At 44.6% G+C, this 20,968-nt stretch overlaps 1 protein-coding gene across 1 annotated transcript in view; it reads left to right on the forward strand.

Annotated features, from left to right (window-relative positions):
- Nucleotides 1-4,179: 4,179 nt before the first annotated feature.
- Nucleotides 4,180-20,968, forward strand: part of LOC8023427 (DNA-directed RNA polymerase I subunit RPA2) — a 62,078-nt gene continuing 45,289 nt past the window's right edge. Inside the window, exons 1-6 of the mRNA XM_029975563.4 lie at nucleotides 4,180-4,292; nucleotides 8,122-8,199; nucleotides 8,310-8,369; nucleotides 9,019-9,093; nucleotides 19,104-19,223; nucleotides 20,214-20,279. Coding sequence (XP_029831423.2) covers nucleotides 4,203-4,292; nucleotides 8,122-8,199; nucleotides 8,310-8,369; nucleotides 9,019-9,093; nucleotides 19,104-19,223; nucleotides 20,214-20,279 — 489 coding nt within the window. The 5' untranslated portion in view covers nucleotides 4,180-4,202. The remainder of the gene's footprint in view (nucleotides 4,293-8,121; nucleotides 8,200-8,309; nucleotides 8,370-9,018; nucleotides 9,094-19,103; nucleotides 19,224-20,213; nucleotides 20,280-20,968) is intronic.

A 20,968-nucleotide genomic window follows, 5' to 3' on the forward strand; every position in this document is an offset into this window, starting at 1 on the left:
GGGGGAAGGCACACAATTTTTTAAGTCATTAGACGATTTACAGAGTACCGCGCATACATCTTCTCATCACTGATTAGTGGCCTGTCTCATTATCAACAATTGCACATGACATCAAGTTTGAGCGTGGCTTGCCTAATTGTGATTGGTCAACCGATTGCACATGACCATATGGGCGGCGCCTCAAAGATTTTCAATCTTGCCGTCTTGTACTTTCGCCTTCAAAAGCCCTCCTTGCTCCACAGCGTTGCTCTATTCGTGCTGCCATGTGACCCCTTAGAGTAGATTTGGAACATAGCGATAGTTAATAGTGCATAAGAGCAACCGTACAGATTGTTTTCCCCGCTTTAATGATAACAAATCGCCGGGACAGCTAGAGGATCCAGAACTCCGTGGCCGATATATAATGCAAAGACATCTATGTGCGATACACCTTCAAAGCTTTGCCATGGCACTGATTCTCGATCAGTATATAAGTGCTTGAAGGCAAAAACACTTAACATTTTGGCGTGCCAAGGAAGATTTGATCACGCCATAAGACCAATGAAACCTGCTTTCTACGAGTTCTGCCTTTTTCCTGCGGCACTGCACTTTCGTGAAATTTTCCACGTGTTTTTAACAGCAAGTCTCGATGCTTACACGGGGTCTTAAAAACTTCTTCGGCAAATGATGATGAACGAGTGGAAAACGTGTCTTCAGCATGCTGCCGCCAGACTCTGCAACGCCAGCAAAACTGCAATTCAGCTACGAGCAAGATGGCTCTCCGGTGGCTTCACTCGCAGGAGCGGGAAGCACGATCCAGCAATTGTCATAGAGGTCGGCGTCTCCCACCGTATATGTTTCGGCGCCAAAATGGCCGGTTAAAGCCAAAATAGAACAGTCGCAGCGGACCAAGGAGGTTAGAAGTACTAGAAGGGGGCACATTGCAATATTGGTGAAGCCTAGTCGTAAAGTTTAAACGATATTGTGCCCAGCGTGACTGCAGATCTCTCTGGCGATTGGTGTGCGTGACATGTCACGTGCGAAATGGATGGTTGATTGTAGGAGGATTCCTTGCAGGCTTGCGCGTGCTCCATCCGGTAGGTTTTATCAGATCGAAGGCTAGACGAAGGGGTCACGTGATGTGGTCATGTTGGGCTGATAAGTGAGGAGAGTAAGGAGGCAAATAAGAAAGAGCCGAGGCATCAAGGGAGCATGGCTTGTGGAGGCTACGCGGCTGACGTCATGCCCTCTCCTACCCTTCTATTCTCCATGCAGCAGACACTATCGAATGCAATGCTTCCAAATCAGTCCAAGCAGCCGTGCCACTGATCTCTACCACAGAGGCTAGATGGCACATTAAGCAGACAGGTATGAAGCCATTGGAACTAAGCGGCTTGTCCCGGAAGTGAGCTAGCGCTTGACAGGCTTTTCAACCCTTCAGAGTACTGGTTCGAACGGTGCAATCAGGGCGCTGGGTTTTTTCTTGTCATCCCAAGAGAGCCTGCTTGTTGGGGGGATCGGTGGCCGAGTGGGCTAAAGCGCACACCCAGCTCGACGCGCGTGGAGCGAAAACTCGCGCTGCAGAACCCAGGGATCCTGGGTTCGAGCCCCACCCCTGCCCGTTTCGATCTGGATGAGCATCGTACCGGCGTGCGGTCGTGTATCACTACTGTATGGTGCACGTTAAAGACCCCAGGCTAGCGGTTGTACTGCACTGGCTAAATTGCTCATCTACAGCGAGTGACTCGTCGGAACTTTAAATGGCTGACCAACTACACGCTGCATAAATATCCCCATATCTATATTTGCTTTTTTTTTGCCTGCTTGTTGTGGAGGGACAGTGCATGCAGACCCGAGAAGTCTCCTGGGAAGCCATTCGATGTGAACATTTTTAGTTTATCAAGTGTGCGTATGTCCCACGTTCAAATGCCTTAATCTCGGGATTTAATCCAGAACGAGAGTATTAAAACCCAATCAAAGACACAAACAAGCATGGACCAAAATATTGACTGAATGCGCTAGGAAGCCCAGTGCGCACCCAACTTCTGGGACAGGCATTGAACTTCCGGTGGCTTTACTTGAGCCCTTGAGCCATGCTCGGAGCACTCTGAGTCAACTCTGAGTGCATGAGCCGTGCAGTTCCCCGAGTGACTGCCGCAGGAGAAATGGCGGTGTTGCAATCGACATAAGCTCGGTTCTCGAGTATGGATCGGTGCCACTTTTTCACAGTAGGCTCTATGGCAGTTTCCCAACTGAGTTGTTTTAGTAACTTTGTTTCGAGTAGGGGTGTCGCGAACCGGCCAAGATTCAAGTTCAACCAGGTTCGACCTTTTCGAAAGTTCGACACACCCTGTATTGAGTACAAAAATGTTTCAAAAGCCGGGATTCATCATTAAAAACAAATACCTCCGACTTGCATAACAATACCAACAATTTATCAGACGTTTCGTCTCCTATGCATCCCAGGCCGCACTGATGATGTCTCCCGCATAGGAGACGAAACGTCTGATAAATTGTTGGTATTGTTATGCAAGTCGGAGGTATACGCCTCGCAAGTGGGCTCATTTTCGTCTTCTGCGCATGAGAAAGGAAGTAGCAGTGACGTCAGAACGCCGAGCCCTGATTGGCTGATCACGACCCCCTATCTGAGCGTCGTCTGCTCCTTTGCAATGTTGTCTGCTCGCAACATCGTCTGCGTCTGTCTTACCTTCCCTGCGACTTTCGGAGGTGCAGGTCTTTACGAGCAAGCTCGACTTCCCCTTTCAGAAAGGGCAGACAAAATAACAACTAGCAGACGTGCATCAAGGAGAGAAGTCAAAGGACTCACTGGCGAGGTGTCCCGAGGCGCCGAGGTTTGTTTGCTAAGAACCGAGAGTGAGCGTGTTAGTGTTTGCAAGTTCCCTCCCAATTACTTTTTCCCTCCTTTCGTGTGCGGCGAGACCCCTCATTCTTTAACGGCGTCGGCGGGTTGGCGCAGTTAGCGTCGTCTGCTTTACGTCTGCTGCTCAAAGCGATGGCTGCTTTACCTTTCCTGTGTCTGTCGGAGATTCATCGCTTTTTCACCGGTGAGAGTCACCGTTGCCTTGGGAAACATGGAGATAACAAGAGGAAGAAATTGACCTCTTAATCTAAAATTGAGGTCAGCGATCAAAGTATAATACGGGAAGGGTTCACAAGGGTCGCGCGGGCATATTCCATTCAGCTTTTGCCAGCCGGTCGTGGGCAGACGGTCGCCGAGTCGCGGAGTGCCTGCTAGGCCTAACTGCCGTGCTCGCTTGGTCGCGTTCGGTGGAATCGTGGCCGTTGGAGCTTTTCCCGGGTGTTTGTGGATCCAGCGTTCTTGTTCGTCGTGGTCTGTTTTAAGTACTTTTTACTTTTTTCTTGCTGCTTGAAGTCGGGACGCGTGAGAAGTGCACGTAGAAAAATAAATGTCTCTGGGTCGTCGCGACCGCGACGCTGTCGGCCATGCTGATTTGATCGTAAGAAGCGCGTGAGACAGCTTCGGAGCTGTCGTAGGATTTCGTCGTAACCTGCGCGAAACTTACGAAAATTTCGTTTTGTGAATACTAATTTGTTCTTAAGTTTTGTATTACACACATTTTTGGCGTAAGATCGTTTCGTGAATCTGGCCTCTGCCCTTCCGAAAGTTGCAGGAAAGGTAAGACAGACGCAAACGACGTTGCGAGCAGACGACGTTGCAAAGGAGCAGACGACGCTCAGATAGGGGGTCGTGATCAGCCAATTAGGGCTCAGCGTTCTGACGTCACCGCTACCCCCTGCGCAAGAAGCAGACGAACTTGCCCTCCGCATTTGTTTTTAACCTTGTATTGAGGTTTGACTCGTGTGCGCATGCGCGACAGGCTGGCCAGTTGGCTTCGGATTGGATGGTGATGGCTAAAAGATGAATTAAGGGCAGCGCTGGTTGGTTATTTCATGATGTAGAAAACCCGAGACTGTGGTAAAAGCAGGGAAACTTGGTCGAAGAAGAAAGACGGGGGAAAAGAACGTTGAGACATTCTTTTCCCCTGTTTTTCTTCTTCGACCAAGTTTTCCTGCTTTTACCAGAGTCTCGGGGTTAATACATCATGATCAACATCCATCAGCTCGCCTGTGCCCTCACTGGTTTTTATAAAATAAAATAACTCTTTGCATAAAAACAATTCTCCAAACCTAGACATGCTTGTATCAAGGTCTAGCCACACTGTCCACAAAGTCGAATCAAGATGGACGCCTTTACAGAGTTTCCGGAGAAACCTTCGTTGCGAAAGACGTTGACTCACGAATTCGGGAAACTACCAAACAAGCAGTACAAGGTAAGGTGGTTGGAAATTCTGTCTTAAAAGGTCGGTGTTGTAACACTTAATTGTTGCACTGTCATTGTTGAGAAAGCCATTGCGATCTCGAGTGACACTGCCATGTGTCCGTGAAGACAGTCACGTGCGGACATGTCTTGTTTACGATTTATCTGAGTGCTGCGATTTATCTGGGTGCAGAAAAACTAACCATATGTTAATATTAAATGTCGGAACTTGACGACTTCGCTTTGCCAACGACGCTTTGAGTGCACCTAGACTGCCTAGATGCTCGCAAGTTTTCGCGGGATGTTTGGAAAGGGGAGGCACTCACTTGATCGAATGACGTTTTAGCGAACGCCCACGTTTCATCGAACGACACTTTAGCGAATAGTCGGACGCCGCGAAGCGGCGTTTTCGGGTGGGCCAAGTGAGTTCATATTTTTGTAATGAGTTGCCGTAGACTGTCGCCGCGAAGCGGCGTAAAGCGCAGCGTGACGGATGGGTTAACGCGCGCCCCCGTTATTCGCTAAAACGACCATTCGCTCAAATGTCGCCTTTCGCTAAAATGTCTTTCGCTCTTGTGATATGGACCCGCCCTTATTGAAAGTACAGAATTACTAAGAATTGAAAATGATCCAGAAGTGTAACCAGATATGATAACTTCGAATTTCCATGCTAAATAAGCCCCCCCCCCCCCTCCCCCCTTTCCCTCCCTCTTCAAACAGAAAAAAGAAATATAATAGTACAAGTGAGCCGCATCATTCCTTCATGCAACCAAATTCACCTTTTCCAGAGATTGTTGGGCGCATGCGCCAACTCTGAGGAAAGGGAAAGGCACAAGTTTTTGGGGTGCTCCCTCATCCACTCAGTTCAGACAGTGCCGGTTCGGCTTGACTCGCTGCTTTGCTCTTGTGGCCCGGCTTCACACTTGTCATGCCTCACCGTTGCGCAAATAGCAGTAAAAATACACTCCGTGCGACGCGACTGGTGCGCCGCCGCGTGGCCGGTACCGAAGGTAGGCAGTGAGAACCACAGAGAAACCGAAACCACGCCGCATACGTTGGTACGCATTGAGTCGGAACGATGCGGTTGCGCTGGGTTCACAGCATGAAGTGCTGCCTGTGCTGCATCATTAAGTGCTTCAATGGTTATGCGTCGTATCTAGTGGGGACAAAGTTTCACAGTTTTTCACCTTGCCGATGTCTTATGGGACAGCGACAACGATGGGCCCGCGTCGTACGATGCGAGGAATTTGGTCTCCCGATCATGTCTGCCACTGTGTCGGCACGGCTGACATATTCTACACTGCCGCTTTGCGCTCTGCGTTTGTTTTCATACTAGTAACGCCTACATGTATTAGCGCCGATGGGACAAACTGAAATGCCGTCTCACACTTGCGGGTATGCAGTGCCAATTTCGTTGGAGGAATGCCCTCCAAAGAAGTTTTGTCCTCATCGTACGTGTTGATGATATTTCCAGTCAAGTATGGCATGCAATCTGTACTTTATGAAGAAAGATTTGAACGGTAAAAAAAAAAGTTACAAATATGAATCTAAATAAAACAACAATGAAACTCGGGATCACTGGAGAATCGATGTTTGAGTATGGAAGTTTATGTGGTGTGCTTTTTTTCTTGATCAGCCTCCTTTTGGATGTGGAAACTCTGACACCCCGAGTTCTGTAGACAACAATTTTTTTTTTCTCGGCTTTAGATCCACCTATTGCAAAGCGGTTCGAACTGGAAGTACCGTCTATTGGTCCCTTCCTATCTGTTAAGCATGCACCCCCCACGATGAGTGGTATTATCTTGGCAGCCTTTGACGGTCAAAACCAGTTCCCATTCAGTTACGCCGCCCAAACTAAATTTCCACCTGGTTTTGCTATATGCCAACGCTTTTTGGTATAATAAGTGTTGTGTCAAGTTACGGTCATGTCAAAGTACCTGTGCGCCGAAAACCAGCACCTCACACAACAGGTTATTACACAACAGCTGACCGCAAAAGCCCTTGACGGCCAAACCGTGTGTTGGCCGACAGCTTTGTTTTCTTGGCTTTGGAACCACCTTTCGTAAAGTTGTTTTAATTGGAAGTAGAGTCCACTAGTCCCTTCCTAGCTGTAAAGTCTCCACCTCCCACGACCAGTGGTATTCTCTTGACAGCCCTTTCATGGTTAAAACCGGTCCCTCTTGAGTTACGCCACCCAAACCAAATTTCCACATCGTTTCCCTATGCCACCTCTTTTTGGTATAAATGTTGTGTCATGTTACTGTCAAGTCCAAGCAGCTGTGTGCCCAAATCTGCACTTTGCACAGCCCACTATAACACAACATTTTGGGTCCAATATTGAATATCCCGTACAGCTTTATTCCTTTATTCGTTAGAAACACAACTTTCACACCTGCTGTCTTAATGAACCTTGGCACACTTCGTGCACAAACTTGGTGAACATCTCACTCGCCTCCAAATATCATCGTTCCAGCAGTCCTACGTTTACAGCGACGAGCGAAATAAATTTCTCACTCAGAATAATTATGGTGGCGGCCGTCTTGCTTTTTGGAAAATTGCTCCAACTCCTTTTTCGGCCGCAACTAGAGAAATTGCCCCTAATAACGACTCAAACTCAATATATAAGAAGTGGAGAACAGCTAAATACCCTTCTGCCCCAGCACTCGTGCAATGTCACCCTCAACGTATCGGCTCAAAAAGCAAAAGTTTCGTCCTTGCGCGCTTCCACCGCCACAGCTTGGCATGCGAAAAGGCGCCGCAGGCTGCTGAACGGGCCTCACTGTCAAACGCCAGCTCCTCCTCTAGCAGCGCTGCGCGCGTTTTTCAAAGCGCCCCCTATAGTTCCTGCACGGAGCGTATAGTTAAAATGTGAGATTTTATAGAGTTCCAGCAGTTTATTTGCACCCTAAAAAGCGTGCAAAATGGATTTGAGTCCTGCAGCGATAGAACCCCAATGAACGCCTTGCCAACCAACTGTGAACTCTCGTGTTTGCAGTGCCCACTTCGTTGGAGGCTCGTAAACGTCTTGAATTCAAAACAACAACGTTTCTCACGTACCGTCCCTTACTTTTTGGCGGTGTAGGCGAGCCTTCAGAATATCAAGACCACCCGGATTTCACCCTGTCCTGGTTTGTTTACCTGGCTCCTTGCGCTCGCGTGGTACAATAGGACGGCGAAGTGTCGGAACGCAAAGCTGTCATTTTGCATTAAGCTTGAACAACTTCAGTGCTCGAGGAGACTGAAATTGGCAGTTTGCAGTGGCTGGGCTTCATAGACGGAGTGCACAAGCTCTGCACAAGGTGGATAGTGTGGTGGGGATTGAAACTGGTCATCATTACTTTCTTTACTTAAAACACTGCCTTGGAAGCCGACTCCTTTTTCTGTTGCTTGTCTGATGCAACACCAAAGTGACGATCGAGTGACTCTGAGTCGACGGTAGGAACCAATGTGGTGTCAGTGGTCTATCAACCTTTGAAGGTATAAAGACGAACGAAGTGGTCTGTACTATAGACCGGGACTTTTGTTAACCCTTCAAAGTCGTCCTCGGTCATTTCGAAGAAAAGATGCACACAAAGCGACGGCAGAAAGTCACGTACACAATGGCAAAAGGCGGGACAATGCAACGAGAGAGCATGCATAAACACACAGACCGGGAGACATGCCAGGCGCTGCACGGGGCGTTGGAGCTCCCAAAAATATTCAGAGCGATTCCCGCGAGATCGGGCGACGATCGTGGCCAAGCTCTCTAAAAGGCGAATTGAAATTTCTGTCGCAAAATGTATGGTTTGAGCATCGGTGTACCTGTATAATGTATCTTAATGTTTCTTTTGTGTGTGTTTTAGGTTATTCAAAATGTCAGCAAAGCCCACATAGAGTCTTTCAATTACATGCTAAAGGAAGGACTGTCGAGAGCCGTGGCGGTAAGTAGAGCGCTCTCCGAGAAACGGATCTGAATGCGCTGGGCCTTTCCTCATCTATTACTCGAACTAGCAATAGTTAGAGTACAACCTGTATTTACTGATCTTCACAGGACATTCCCCCATCTGAATTTGCATTGCCCAATGGAGACAGAATCAAGATTGAAATGAAGGCAAGTTAAGCAGTTTAATTTGTTTAGTAGGCTTGCAGTTTGCTCCTGTGTTCATTCTTACAGCTGAGAGTTGAGCAAAGGATTTTACTAGCCATGTTGCATCTTCACATAAGTTGATTTCACTACATTCATAGTTTTGATGACAGCTTTTAGATAACGAGAAAAATTTTGAAGTTGTGTTGACTGAGTCTTGTCAGCACTCTCTATGCCGGCTTGATTAATGTTATGCTGGCTTGATAAATGTTATGGTTAGTAATTTTAAAAGCAAAACATTGCAGTCTTTTTTTTTTTTTTTCTTGGTGATGACATTGTTAATAAACCCACCGGCTTTATTTTTTTTGTTCGGCGGCCCCGGTGGCCCCCAATAGAGTGGGCAGGACACCCCTTGAGTTGGATGTTTCGTGTCGCCCCCATGTTGCTAGATAAGCTGCTGCGAATTCCACCAGCCGAGCAACTGCTGAAGAAAGCCGCGCATTCTTGCATTATGGACAAGTGTGATTACCGCTGTACATTGGTGTACATCTACGCACCAATTTGGTGTGGAGATGTACTGTGGCTTATTTATATAGATTATGGTACAGGGTTTAAATTGCTACCTTACTGCAAGACTTTAAACGGTGTTTTAACAATAAGGTCTGTTGTTTTGCAGGACCCCTTCATCGGCAACCCTATGATCAGCAAAAATACGATCGGCGTGGTGACACCACAGATTTACCCGGCTGAAGTAAGTGACGCAAGTTGTCTGAAAACATTTTTAAAAAGCCCTGAAAAGAAAAAAAAAAAAGATTTTTTTAAACAGTCTGGGGGGACACCCGTGTCAAAACATAACTTGTACGTGAAAAAGATTTTTATTTTTTTTAAAGCAATATTGACGGCGAGAAATTTATTTAAAATTCTCCGTGCAAAGTTAATGACGTCATGGGATGGTCATTTGCTCTTTCGACCTCAACGAGATGGTCTTCAGCTCTTTCCACCTCAACGTGATGGTGAAGCCGAATTTGTAGTTAGCGCCGTGGGAGCCGCCGCTGGTCACGTGGTAGGCCTGTGCACCGCCGCCGCACGCAGAGCGTCGTGCGACACCGCTTCAACGCGTTTCTCCATGCCGCCGTCACCGCCGCCGCACAAGTTCGTCTGCTTTGGGGCGCCGCCGCCGTCATATGACCGGCGCACAGGTCTGTCACGTCTGCTTGTGCTTTTCCAGGAGTTTCCTTTGGGCCCTAAAAGTTACTTATTAATCTTAGCTTTTTGTTATACTTCAAACAAAGATGATTAAGTTACCTTTGGAGGCCAAAGGAAGCTTCCAAAAGAGCGAAAGCACCTCGTGACAAATAAGGGCCAGTCACATGATAAATAAGGGCCACTTTTCCGCACCAACTACAAATTCGTATAGCACTGTAAATATAGCCCTAAAAATTTTTCGTCTTCGTTGTAAAATCGTTTTATGACATCCTTTTTCTGTCTAAGCTGTTCAAAAAAAAATGTTTTTTTCCTTTGCATGTGTTCTTTAAGGAAAGATGCGGGTAAAAAAATTGCCATATTTTGCAAAAATAACATTTCGGGCTTTAGTGTTTTATTATATGGAGTGTTCCCCCAAAAAATTTTCAATATTTTTTTCACTGCAAAAATAAGCTATGCGCCGCTGAACGTTCATTCTCTGCCCAAACGTAGCGCTAGTGGTCCAAACCAGGTGCCAAAGTTAAAAAAACTAACTGTTATCTCAGTCAAATGTTACAGGTGATTTTCTAAAAATTTCAATACAAAAATGGAGCCTGTTTTCGCTTATTTTCGGAAGTGCCATTCAGCTCCACGTATTTTGAGACATTTATCAGCCGCCATTTTCCCATTGAATATTCAAGAAAATTGTTTATAACTTTTAAATAAGATAACAATAAACCCTTCCCGAAATTCTGTATGGTCACTTTGATCACTATTATCATCTGAAAAATGGCATATGTCTCTTACTAATGGCAGCCTTCTGTTTACTGATGAAGGAAGAAGTTGAAGATAATCCTTAACAGATAATTCGAGGCTTATAGACGCTTTACAGCAGCTGTGCATGGGCGCCGCCATAACTGACCTTCAGTTTTTGTTCCCTCTTATTCCGTTCGCTTCACTTCATCATTACCACAGCAGGACAGGTTATTGCCATTTGAGATGCTACTGTATATTTGTGCCCAGCATAGGCCCTTGTGAAGACCCGTCAACGCCCGCTTCAGTGGCTCGGCATCTCGGTAAGACAAGAGAAGGGCAGCTATGGCGGCTCAATCTGGCGCGTGTGTAAAGCGTCTATACATTCTTGACGTTAGCACGATGCGAAGCAGGAATTGAAAGCAAGATCTGTGTAAGTTTTCATTTCTAGCTCGGGCCCAGTCAATCTGTTGGTAGCATCAATGTGCTTCAGAGCCCCTTGAATTGTAGGACTTTGTTAAGGTGTCTACGTGGGTTCACTCTTTATTCTGACTGCTTGCATCTTTGTTTCTATGGACACTGAAAGAGATAGAGAAGGAAATGTACAGTGAAGTGCACACTGTCGTTTGCCGTCGACTTGCAAAAGTGGCGGTGCCTGATAAAATATGGCAGACTACATCTTCATTGCCGCCATTAATATGGCAGAAGTTAAACTGCTATTTGAGCCACCAGGTGCCACTGAATTTTAGGAAGAATCTATTAATTCTTAAACTTGGACATGTTGTTTGAACCGCTTAGGCTGTATTTGGATGAAAATGAGCTTTCGGTCAAGCATAATTCATTTTTGCAATGAAAAAAAAACAAAAAAAACACTACGGTAAATGTAAATTTTGTACTTAAAGTTTCATATTAAAAAAAAAAATAAGAACCGAATACGCTTGCGAAATTACTAATTTTTTCATTTGAAGACCTCCTGGCAACCAAGGAAGGCATAAATACGGGCCATGTTTGTGTGCACAGTTCTTCAAATTGTGACATCGCTTTTGAGAAGTAGACTTAGTAATTTCCTTTACATCGCAATGTTTTGTAGCTTAAATTTTTCACAATCAGTAATAAAATACTATTCTTCCCTACGTAAAGGAGTGCTGCTTACACATCCGTGGTAATATTCAAATGTGTTTTAGAGTGCGGCTCTTAGGCGCCCGTTTCCGGCTTGAGCGGCGTCGCCGTTGGCATAACCACGCGGTGGATTATGGGACATGTGACGTTACTGGTCACGTCATCTGACAATGATGTCACTGACGATGTCATCACAATAACCCTGGTGACGTCACGTGCAGGGTGTCGAACCGAAATTTTTATCGGTTCGGTTCCGGTTTGGGTTCACAGCTTTCGGTTCGGTTCTGGTTCAGTTCCGGGGAGCCAAAAATAATGGTTCAAACCGGTTTGAACCGGTTTGAACCGCTAAATTGAGAATATATTTTCCGCGTTCTTTTGGCAATATACACTATTTCCGTTGTGAAACGATTAACTATATAGTTTCTTCGATCGTTCGTGCAATTTACTTCTGTTCTTAGGTACCAAAAATATTAAATTCAGTAATTTAATTTTGACGCAAGAGTAGAAGAAAATCTACATTAACATACATAACGTCGTGTTCATACGACTCAATATCTATTTGTTTACGAGTAAAATATATTTTGCCTGAATCAAAATGTTTAAGTACAAGAGTAAAGAGTTGAGCTAATGTTGGTACATACCTGTAAATAGATCAGCTTCTAATTTAGAACTATACTGTATTTTCTTGTCCTTTCTTCGTGTTAAAGTAAAATTCTAAAGTTCAAGCTGATCTATTTACACGGTATAAAATGTTGTCGCGAAGTGTGGTAGGTCGTCTAAAATACCCGTGATTGGTACAACTTTGTGTGTCAGTATTAAAAGTCAAATCGTGTCATTGAACTAAGGAATTAATTAGATCACATAAAAATATGAAACGAGCATGCACCTCGTGGCCATATATCATGAAATAAGGTTTACGAAATACACTTCACAATATATATATATATGATGACGACCCAACTGAGCTAAAAGCAATAAAATTTTCGAAATGTAACAAAGTTTTAGGATAACTCCTTTCAGTCTATCTTTTATAGAAACACCGAGCGGCAATCCAAATGCCTGTTATTCTAACCAAACATTGTTTACTCTCAGCACCGCACGCACGCGACTAATCATGGAGCAAGGAGTAATCGCAATTGTTCACTCTAATATATACGCACCTTCGCACTCAGATTGAATCTGGCCCGAAATAGCGCTTTCCCAAGTGAACATTTTCTTATACAGAATAAGCTAACATAGCCTGGCTGTTGAGGTTAGTTGTTGACAAGATGCCGGACAATTTAATTTGCAAATGAGCATCACCCTTGCTAATTGATGATTTTAACACAATAGCGTTAACGAGCTCATGTCGCAGAAAAACCGATGTCGGTGGCGTGACTAGAAAATCCTGATGGGTCGATAGGTTCATGACGTCGGAGCTACATACCCTAGCGCAAGAATTTCAAACAACCCACAATGCTTACGTGAAACGTGATATCACGCGTCCAAATGAGGGTGATTAAAACGTGATATGTAATGCGAAATAAAGGTCACTGTATGTTTCAAATGATTTCACTTTTGAAAGTAATTCCTTTGCCTTAAAGAAAAAATTAAAAATTTTAGGCAGGATTCGAACCCACAACCCTTTAGTTGCGAGTCAGACGCTTTTCACTAGGCCACGCGAGGCACGCTTGCGCGGCAAATGAGAATGCGATGCAAACGAGGCCCGTTGACGCGATCGCGTTCCACTTTTAAAGGCGAAGCTTAAAGGGGTAGGGAAACGAAATTTCAGCGCTCATTTTCTGGCTTTAATGTGTTGCATGTTGCACCTTAACCTCAAAAACACCAGTTTTCCGTTGAAAAGCACAAGAAAACTAATTTTAAAGCTAAATAAACAATCTTCAATGTGCACCTGGTGGATGCATGCGGAGCCTATTTGGGAGGTAGTCTAGCAACGTTGTGGAAACTGCTACGTAGTCGTGACGTAGCAGTTTCCTTCGGAGCAGCGCCACTCTTTGGTATTTAAACATTTTCCTTCTTAGCTTTCCTCCTCAACTCACAAGTCGCGCATTCTACCAAACGGCTCAAGAAGACGGAAACGAGGGACTTCCCTCTTGCTCGGACCCTCGTTCGTGCAACCGGACATAGCCATTCTCCCCCTAGAAGATTAGCACGTCGCTCAAAACTCGAACAAAAGTTGCTTTCCCCACCTTGTTCAGCCCTAAGCTGACAGTGTTGTGGAAGCTACGTGCTCCTTGGGCCAGCCACGCGCTCGTCACCCCACGGGCACTTCGAGCGGCTCGGTTGTAACGCGCTGACGCTATTGACACCATCGCAACGCTGACAACGCTACCAAGGGCAAAGCTCATAACCACGCCTGCCTTGCTACTCCACGAACGCGGGAAATCTTTTCTTTCTGTTTTTGTTTGCGCCGGATATCCCATGACGCATCGCGCTCTCCGTTCGCTTCTCTTCGAGCGCTTGCTCGAGTGCACCGTTTGGAACGAAAAATATGGCCAATCGTTCAAAATACAAACGCGCGATTATCATTTACGGTTATTATACGTCATGCTTGACTCATTTCCGAACGAAATCTGAATATTTCAATTTTTGTTTCCGTACCCCTTTAAAAGGGGTACTCCACCGGTTTTTTCATTGCCTCCGATTTGCTTGAAATTTTGCTAAACTAACCGACAAACATTGCTAAAATAGTATCCCAAATATTAGGTCAAAATATTTTTTTTTTCGCGAAGTTATTGAATTTACAGTTTTGGTCTTCACCATGTTTTTCAAACTGAAAGTCTCTACTGGCAACAACAACAAAGTGACGTCAGTGGAAGGCAGGGGTCAACTTTTTGGACCACAGAAGTTGTTCCCAACGGATTTGAAGCAGTTTCTTGGAGTCAAATGTGTGCTTTGGAAGCTCGCTCCCGTATCCGCGCTCCAGCACGGAACAAATGATTGGCATATTCTATTTTTAGACTACTTGCTCGACTGGCAAGCCTGCCTGCCACTGACGTCACGGCACTGAAAAGTGCGCGAATATTTGAATATTGGTTTTTGCACTATTTTCATTTGCCGATTTCACAATACCTATTATGAATTTCGCGATGCTGAATAGCATACCGGAAAGGCTAAAGGCCGGGGAGTCAGAAAATATAGTTAGTTGACGTAGCTCAAAAAATCGGTGGAGCACCCCTTTAAGCGTCCTTTAAAATTCTTTTTTGTTTAGTAAAACGAAGTAGTATTTCACGTTCTACTCGACAAGGCAGCTACTTAATTGGACACTTTCTGACGGTTTGCGTGCGTAATCATCATAGTTCCACCGCGTGCCCCTGTTTAGTTTCTTTTCGTCCAGCCCACAGACCCATAAAACTAATGTTCACCAGATAAAAAAGGCAATAACAGACTTCTATATGTTTCAGAAGTTATATGTGTGAGGAACACATAGTTACTTAAATTAGCTTCAAAATCGGAAATGTATGTAAGGCCGTCCCATATCACTTACAACGTGCCTGTCACGGATAAAAACGCCAGAAAAAATTGGCAGAACCACTTTCAAATAATTTGGAGGGCATTGTAATTAAATATATTTTATATTGATAAAAAAATTTTACTTTATAAAGTTCACCTAACCGCTTGAGACCGACGCGGAAGGACGATACTTGAAACTACGCGAGCTGTGGAGTCTACGTAAAAGTGTTTTTATGTTTGCTGATTGGCAGTGTGAAACATCGGGTTGCAAAGTACGGTAAAAAGGACTCTATGCTCACATGATGAATTGGAAGTCAAATGCACGAAATGTTCAAAAAGAGAGAAATAATAATGTTATGTTTTTCAAATAATCCCTTCCAAAACGCCTTACTGCAAAAAGAGATGCGTAAAGATGCACGCAATAATATTCATGATTTTACATAAATAGCGCGGAGGACAGACAAAGATTCTTGAAATCTTAGTATATTACATTTCATCAGCTTGCATGAGCTCGAAACTTCCGAAATACTGCCTCGGGAGGCAAATGTTATATTCGGTTTTACCTGCACTTGTTTTCGGCTCTCACTTTACAGCACTATGCTAGAATAGTCATGCGTTCTAACATTTCTCTAGGCTGCCATATCACATCGGGAGGCTGCTATAAATACTTCACAAATTTACAATTAGGACATCTATGGCTAGTGTTGCGACCATCATATTTCACCAGAAAGTTGAACTATTTAGCATGGTATGCACGTGACGTTATCACACTATAGGCTGGTGGTCAATCTGATTCCTTCTTGCTGAGAAAGTCGAATTCGACGGTGCAAAAGGCACGCTGCAGGAGGTGCAAGCTCAGTGAAAGCAAAGTATTTGAAAAGCTAGTATTATTATTCTTAGTGCATCATCGTGAGGAACGGCGCCAGCGTCTGGCACGACAAAAACATGCTTTTTGGCAAGAGCGCTTTTCCAATCAAAGTAGTTTCCAGGGTCACGCTTTTTGGTCTGCGCCAAAGATGCAGGGAAGAGGAACCTTTACAACACAGTATGTTTCTAAAACTCCCTCCCCCCCCCCCCCCCCCCCCCCCCGGCCCCACACACAGGCGCACTTCTTTATACAGTGGTGCTGTTAAGGGCTAGTCACGCGTTACCGCCATCTATAACTGGCAATGGCAACCAGACAGCTGGCTTGCCAGTTGTTTGGTTACCACCGTCGCTCATAAATGGCGGCAACCCCTCCAGCCTTTCCAGTCTGGCTTGCCGACTTGCGGCTGGCCATTTCTTCATTCCCACCATAGTACAGCATTTCTGGCCTTCCTTCTTCACCAGAGTGGAAAGGCTGAAAGTATTCCTGAGGAATTGCCTCCTTCGTTTGTGTTTGTTAATTCGACAATTTTATTTGACACTTGTTAACTGCAACCTTTCATTGCTTTTATTTTGCACCCCGTGAAGTTTAAAGGGGTCATGAAACGATATCGGGTTGGAATGTGCATAACTTTTCCGAGGCGTACTGGTCCCCTGGTCCAAGTGTACTCGCACAGGGCGCCACTGATTCAGAAGCTTCTTTGTCGCGGTGCATTTGCGAGGATTGAACGAGACTATTTCTTTTAGTCTTGCCTTCTCAAAGATTGATGTCGTAATTGTGGGATTCAAACCACCCGCCTGTCGACAGTCGAGCGCGACTCATGGATTGGGCAGGAGAACTGTGTGAGCACCGTACATCGGCTCGTAACAATCAATGCCTCGGCGGACACTTGGGTAGTGGCTCGTGTCCCACCACTGTGGTGATGAGAATAGTCGAACTCTAACAATGCCTGGAGCTCCGGCACGCGTTTTCTTCCTTTAAAACTCCACTGCGGGGGTATGATTAACGTGGGTGGCACAGGATAGCCACCAGGCCACGTGGCCGCTTCTGGCTCCGAGTTGAGGGGATGAACGATGCTCATATTTCTCTAATTTTTTTGGCGACTACCATTGCCTAGAAAAAAGAGCAAAGCCAAGTTCAATCAGTTATTAACGTTAGGGACTGTTCCCGAGCAGTATTTAGTAATGTATAGAAATATGTTATAGCTCATTTAAACAAAATACAGAGGGGTCGAAACTTGGGCAATAACTTGAGAACGACGCTCGTGTGAGACTTACAGCGACTGCCAACGTTCGGCTGTTCCTCTGACGTCACTAAAATATCTTATTTTTTTAGGTATTCCTTCCGTACACACGTGTAGTTCTATGTAAAGTCATATTAATAGGTCGCATTTAGTCATTTCAAAACTTCTATTCTCAGGGACATCTTTTTAGATATACTTCAGCAACAACAAAAAAATGTTTCAATGCCTCAATAATGTAAAATTGGTCTTGCAACATTTCTTTTTGTACTTTCAATAAATAGTGTTAAGAAATAATCTGTGACGTTGATAGGTTTCGAAAACATCCATTAGTTTTCTCCTAATAACAGATGCAGTAAAAATAAAGGACAGAGACAGCTGTCGACATCTCCTCAACTCGCAATTTGAACAAGCGGCCACGTGATCTGACCCTAATTATATACCGCCAGTGTTCATCGCAGTCATGCCCTAGGCTGCAAGGGTTTGCAGAGCAAAAGCTTGGGCTGAGCTTCAGATATTGTTATTGTTGGGCTATTGATTATCATATCTAATTGACATGAGTTGTTACCTGAGTGTTTGGCCATGCTGATTGTCATGAACCCGAGCACTCGACTAGGGGTTATGAAAATCGCTTACGTCACGGTGTCACGTGACTCTCGGTGCGAAATCGTGATGTCATGTTACGTCATGCTGTCAACAAGGTTAATACATCTAGTGACTTCCTCAAATGAAATCGATTTAACGCAGTGAGTTACGTGACGTCAAGAGGCCACGTGACATTACTTGATAACATGTATTGACACCGTGACGTCACGTGACAACTTGACACATGGTTAATCATAGTGCCAACAAAGGTGCCATGAAAACCCACAATTTATCATACGTTGCAATTATGTATATGACGATTCGATCAACAGATAGAAATACAGCCGCCAATTGTTTATTCCCATAGGTTCATTTTGTGATACTAGCAAAGAAGAAAAAAAATATTACCTTGACCGGTTACCGTTATATTTTTTTCGGTTCGGTTCCGGTTCAGTTCCAAGATGGCGGCGAAGATTTCGGTTCGGTTCAGTTCCGGTTCGGCTAAAAATAACGGTTCTGTTCCGGTTTTCGGTTCGGTTCGGTTCCGGTTCGACACCCTGGTCACGTGACCCCGGTGAGACTGAAATGACGCATGCGCGCACAAAGAAACATTGAGAACGAAGTCGAGCTGCCTGCTGCCGAGCTACAGTGCAACCTTTTAATCCTCTTCATGGACAGCACCATCTTGGGGGAAACACAAAAGTGAAAAGTGAAGAAATGCATTTTTCACTTTCACAGAAATCTATCTTAATTCTTTAAATTTGATGCAGTAGCGGAATAGATATACCTACATAAATTTCAATATAATTTGGTTCCTTATGAAAGTTTAGACATGAAGTGGGAGACTTTTTTTAAATTGTAATTAATTTTTTATAAAAAAAAGGATGTAATGGAATGTTCATGCTGTTGAATTTTTCAATAATGTGCCAATGTCTTTGAAGTGAAAGTTCCAAAAAGATCTGTGCAACAGTTATTGCGTGAGAATTTTTCTGAAACTCCATGTATTTTCTAAGGGGCTTGCAGGGTGTGCTCCCCCTTAATAGTGTCCTATGACAACAAAATTTAGCATGCATAAGCTTGAGGATACATAGAATCCAACTACCTCGCTTTAATTAGAATGTATATTTTAATACACATGAAAAACTTAAAAAAAATTTGTTAGCATTTTTAAAATGGTATTTTTGCAATTTTTCATTTATTTCGAAAAAAAGAAGTGTTCTCGCACCGATTATTGTCGCTGTTTATTGCACTCTATGCTTTAAAAGAAGCAAATTTGTCTATTTTACTTAGCTGTTTTAAGTGTGTTGCCATGCCCCATGTGCATGCATGAACACATTTTTTTTTTTTTTTTTGCACGTGCATTGTATCCAGGACATAAAAAGGAAAGCTATATCAAAGCTAACTCCAGATTTACGAAAAGGAGATCAAGCACTATAAAGTGAAAATTTCTTTCAGTTATCTCAAATAATAAAAAAAAAAAAAATCTGTTTTTTTTTTTGGCGCATGTTATCTTAGTGCATGCATTCTTGTCACAATTTCAAAGTCCCACACCTTACGTATGCAGTGCAGGAACCGAGGGACCACATACAGGGGGAAGTTGGACGTCACCCTTTGCTGGAGCTTGAATGGAGTCCAGCAGGACGTGATCAAGAAGACTGCTGGAGAGGTGCCCATCATGGTGAAGGTAACAGATTTTGCTCGCCCATCTGCCTACTATATTTTTTACAGCAAAGCTCTTTACGGGCTAGGGTTCCGTGGATTTTTCGTGTGCAGTGACTAAAAACTCTATGCTCGCGCCACCGCACGCGCACGCCTTGCCCGTATAAAAGATTCAAAGTAAACAATCAAAATAAAGCGTTGACAAACACGCGTGCAAGATGTCTTTTGTTTTAGGCTTTTGCTTTAGAACAGTTACTGTTGCAGACGCTGGTACGTGTGGTGCGTGGAACACCGTTTCCCGCATTCTCCTTGATGCTTGATTAATTTAGCAACAGGTCTATTTAGTAGATTAGTTATCGATAGGCACCATTTTTAAGATCAGTAGACTTTTAGGTAGATAATAAAGGTTTCTCAATGATTTGCTGCTGTGCGACTTGCATCGACCATGTCTATGCTTGCACTGTCCTCTCTTTGTTGTCGTTCCAAGCGCTTTCGTGCCTAGTTTCCTTCCGCTCTCCTGGGGTAGCGGTCCCGTCGCGTGTGTCTACTTTCCGCCAGGTGGCGGTCTCGTCGCGTGTGTCTAGTTTCCTCCGCCTCCTCAAGGCGGGTCTGTGTCGTGTGCCAAACAGCTTCGCTGGTCGTCTACATTCACAGGGTGGAATGGCTCGTGATTTTTTTCTATACTTCGTTTCACCTGACGATGGATTGCAGTGGAAGCTGTAAGCCGTCCCAGCCAATCCAATGCTGCGAACGAATCACGTGACTATGCCCCGAATGTGTTGATGCACCCCTGCCGAAGGTCACGTGACAGTCACATGGCATTGGATTGGATGAAAGGTGGTCCGTCGTGTGTGCCGCGGACCTCCGTAAGGCGAAACGGAGTGTAGTTAACCATGGGAAAAGTCCCTCTTTGTAAGAGAAGGAGAGTGTGTTGTGATCCTACTGAACGAGTTCAAGTTGTCCTTGGCACCGACAGGGGTGTGGCATAGCGACCTCTGGCTCTTGTCTCTTCCAGTCTCAAGTGTGCAACCTGTCGAAGCTGTCTCCAAAAGAGCTTGTGCAAAGGGGCGAGGAGTCTGAGGTATGTTAATCTGTGTTAGGTTCTGTGACTTCTGCTTCACAACTTGTCATATAGCAAAAACTCTAAGCTTTTTTTTTTTTTTTTTTTGTAGGTTATAGAAATAGTTTTGTATGCCTTTATGGGGGGGGGGGTGAGTTCTATATCTGCTTTTGAAAGTTTTGTAATTACTTTTTTAGCTTGACAATAACCTTAGTGTGTTCATGCTTTGTTGTCATCTTTGAGGTCTATGTCAGGGTGTCTAGCTACCGGGAAACCGGCAATTGTCAGGGAAATTTTAATTACCAAGAAAAATCAGGGAATTGTGTGGGATATTGTGAAAAAGCGAGCCCAGTCAGGGAAAATGAGCCGGAAACGCTATCGAGTGCCCCGAGCAAAGACTTGAGGACTTAGGGGCAGAAAAATAAGCAATAAATTCTGCTTAGAGCGAAGCGCGAGCTCTGCTCATCCAGTGTAGAGTGTGCTACCCGATGCAAACGGAACAGCCGACAAATCCAGTCCAAGCCTTGGATTGGATTGAGGGCTTGACACTAGGCGAGATCCAGTTAGACCAGTTAGAGCTATCAGATTTAGTAACAAATGGGAAAACTGCAGACCCAAATCCAATCCAAGCCGAAAGTATTCGAAAGTGTGCATGTGGCGGCCATGTGTAGTGTTTCTGGAAGTGGCTTCTCTGACAAGGTCGGCGGCTA

Source organism: Ixodes scapularis, unplaced genomic scaffold (genome assembly GCF_016920785.2).
Source record: "Ixodes scapularis isolate PalLabHiFi unplaced genomic scaffold, ASM1692078v2 PGA_scaffold5__190_contigs__length_132052651, whole genome shotgun sequence".
In the NCBI taxonomy this organism is placed as follows: domain Eukaryota; kingdom Metazoa; phylum Arthropoda; class Arachnida; order Ixodida; family Ixodidae; genus Ixodes; species Ixodes scapularis.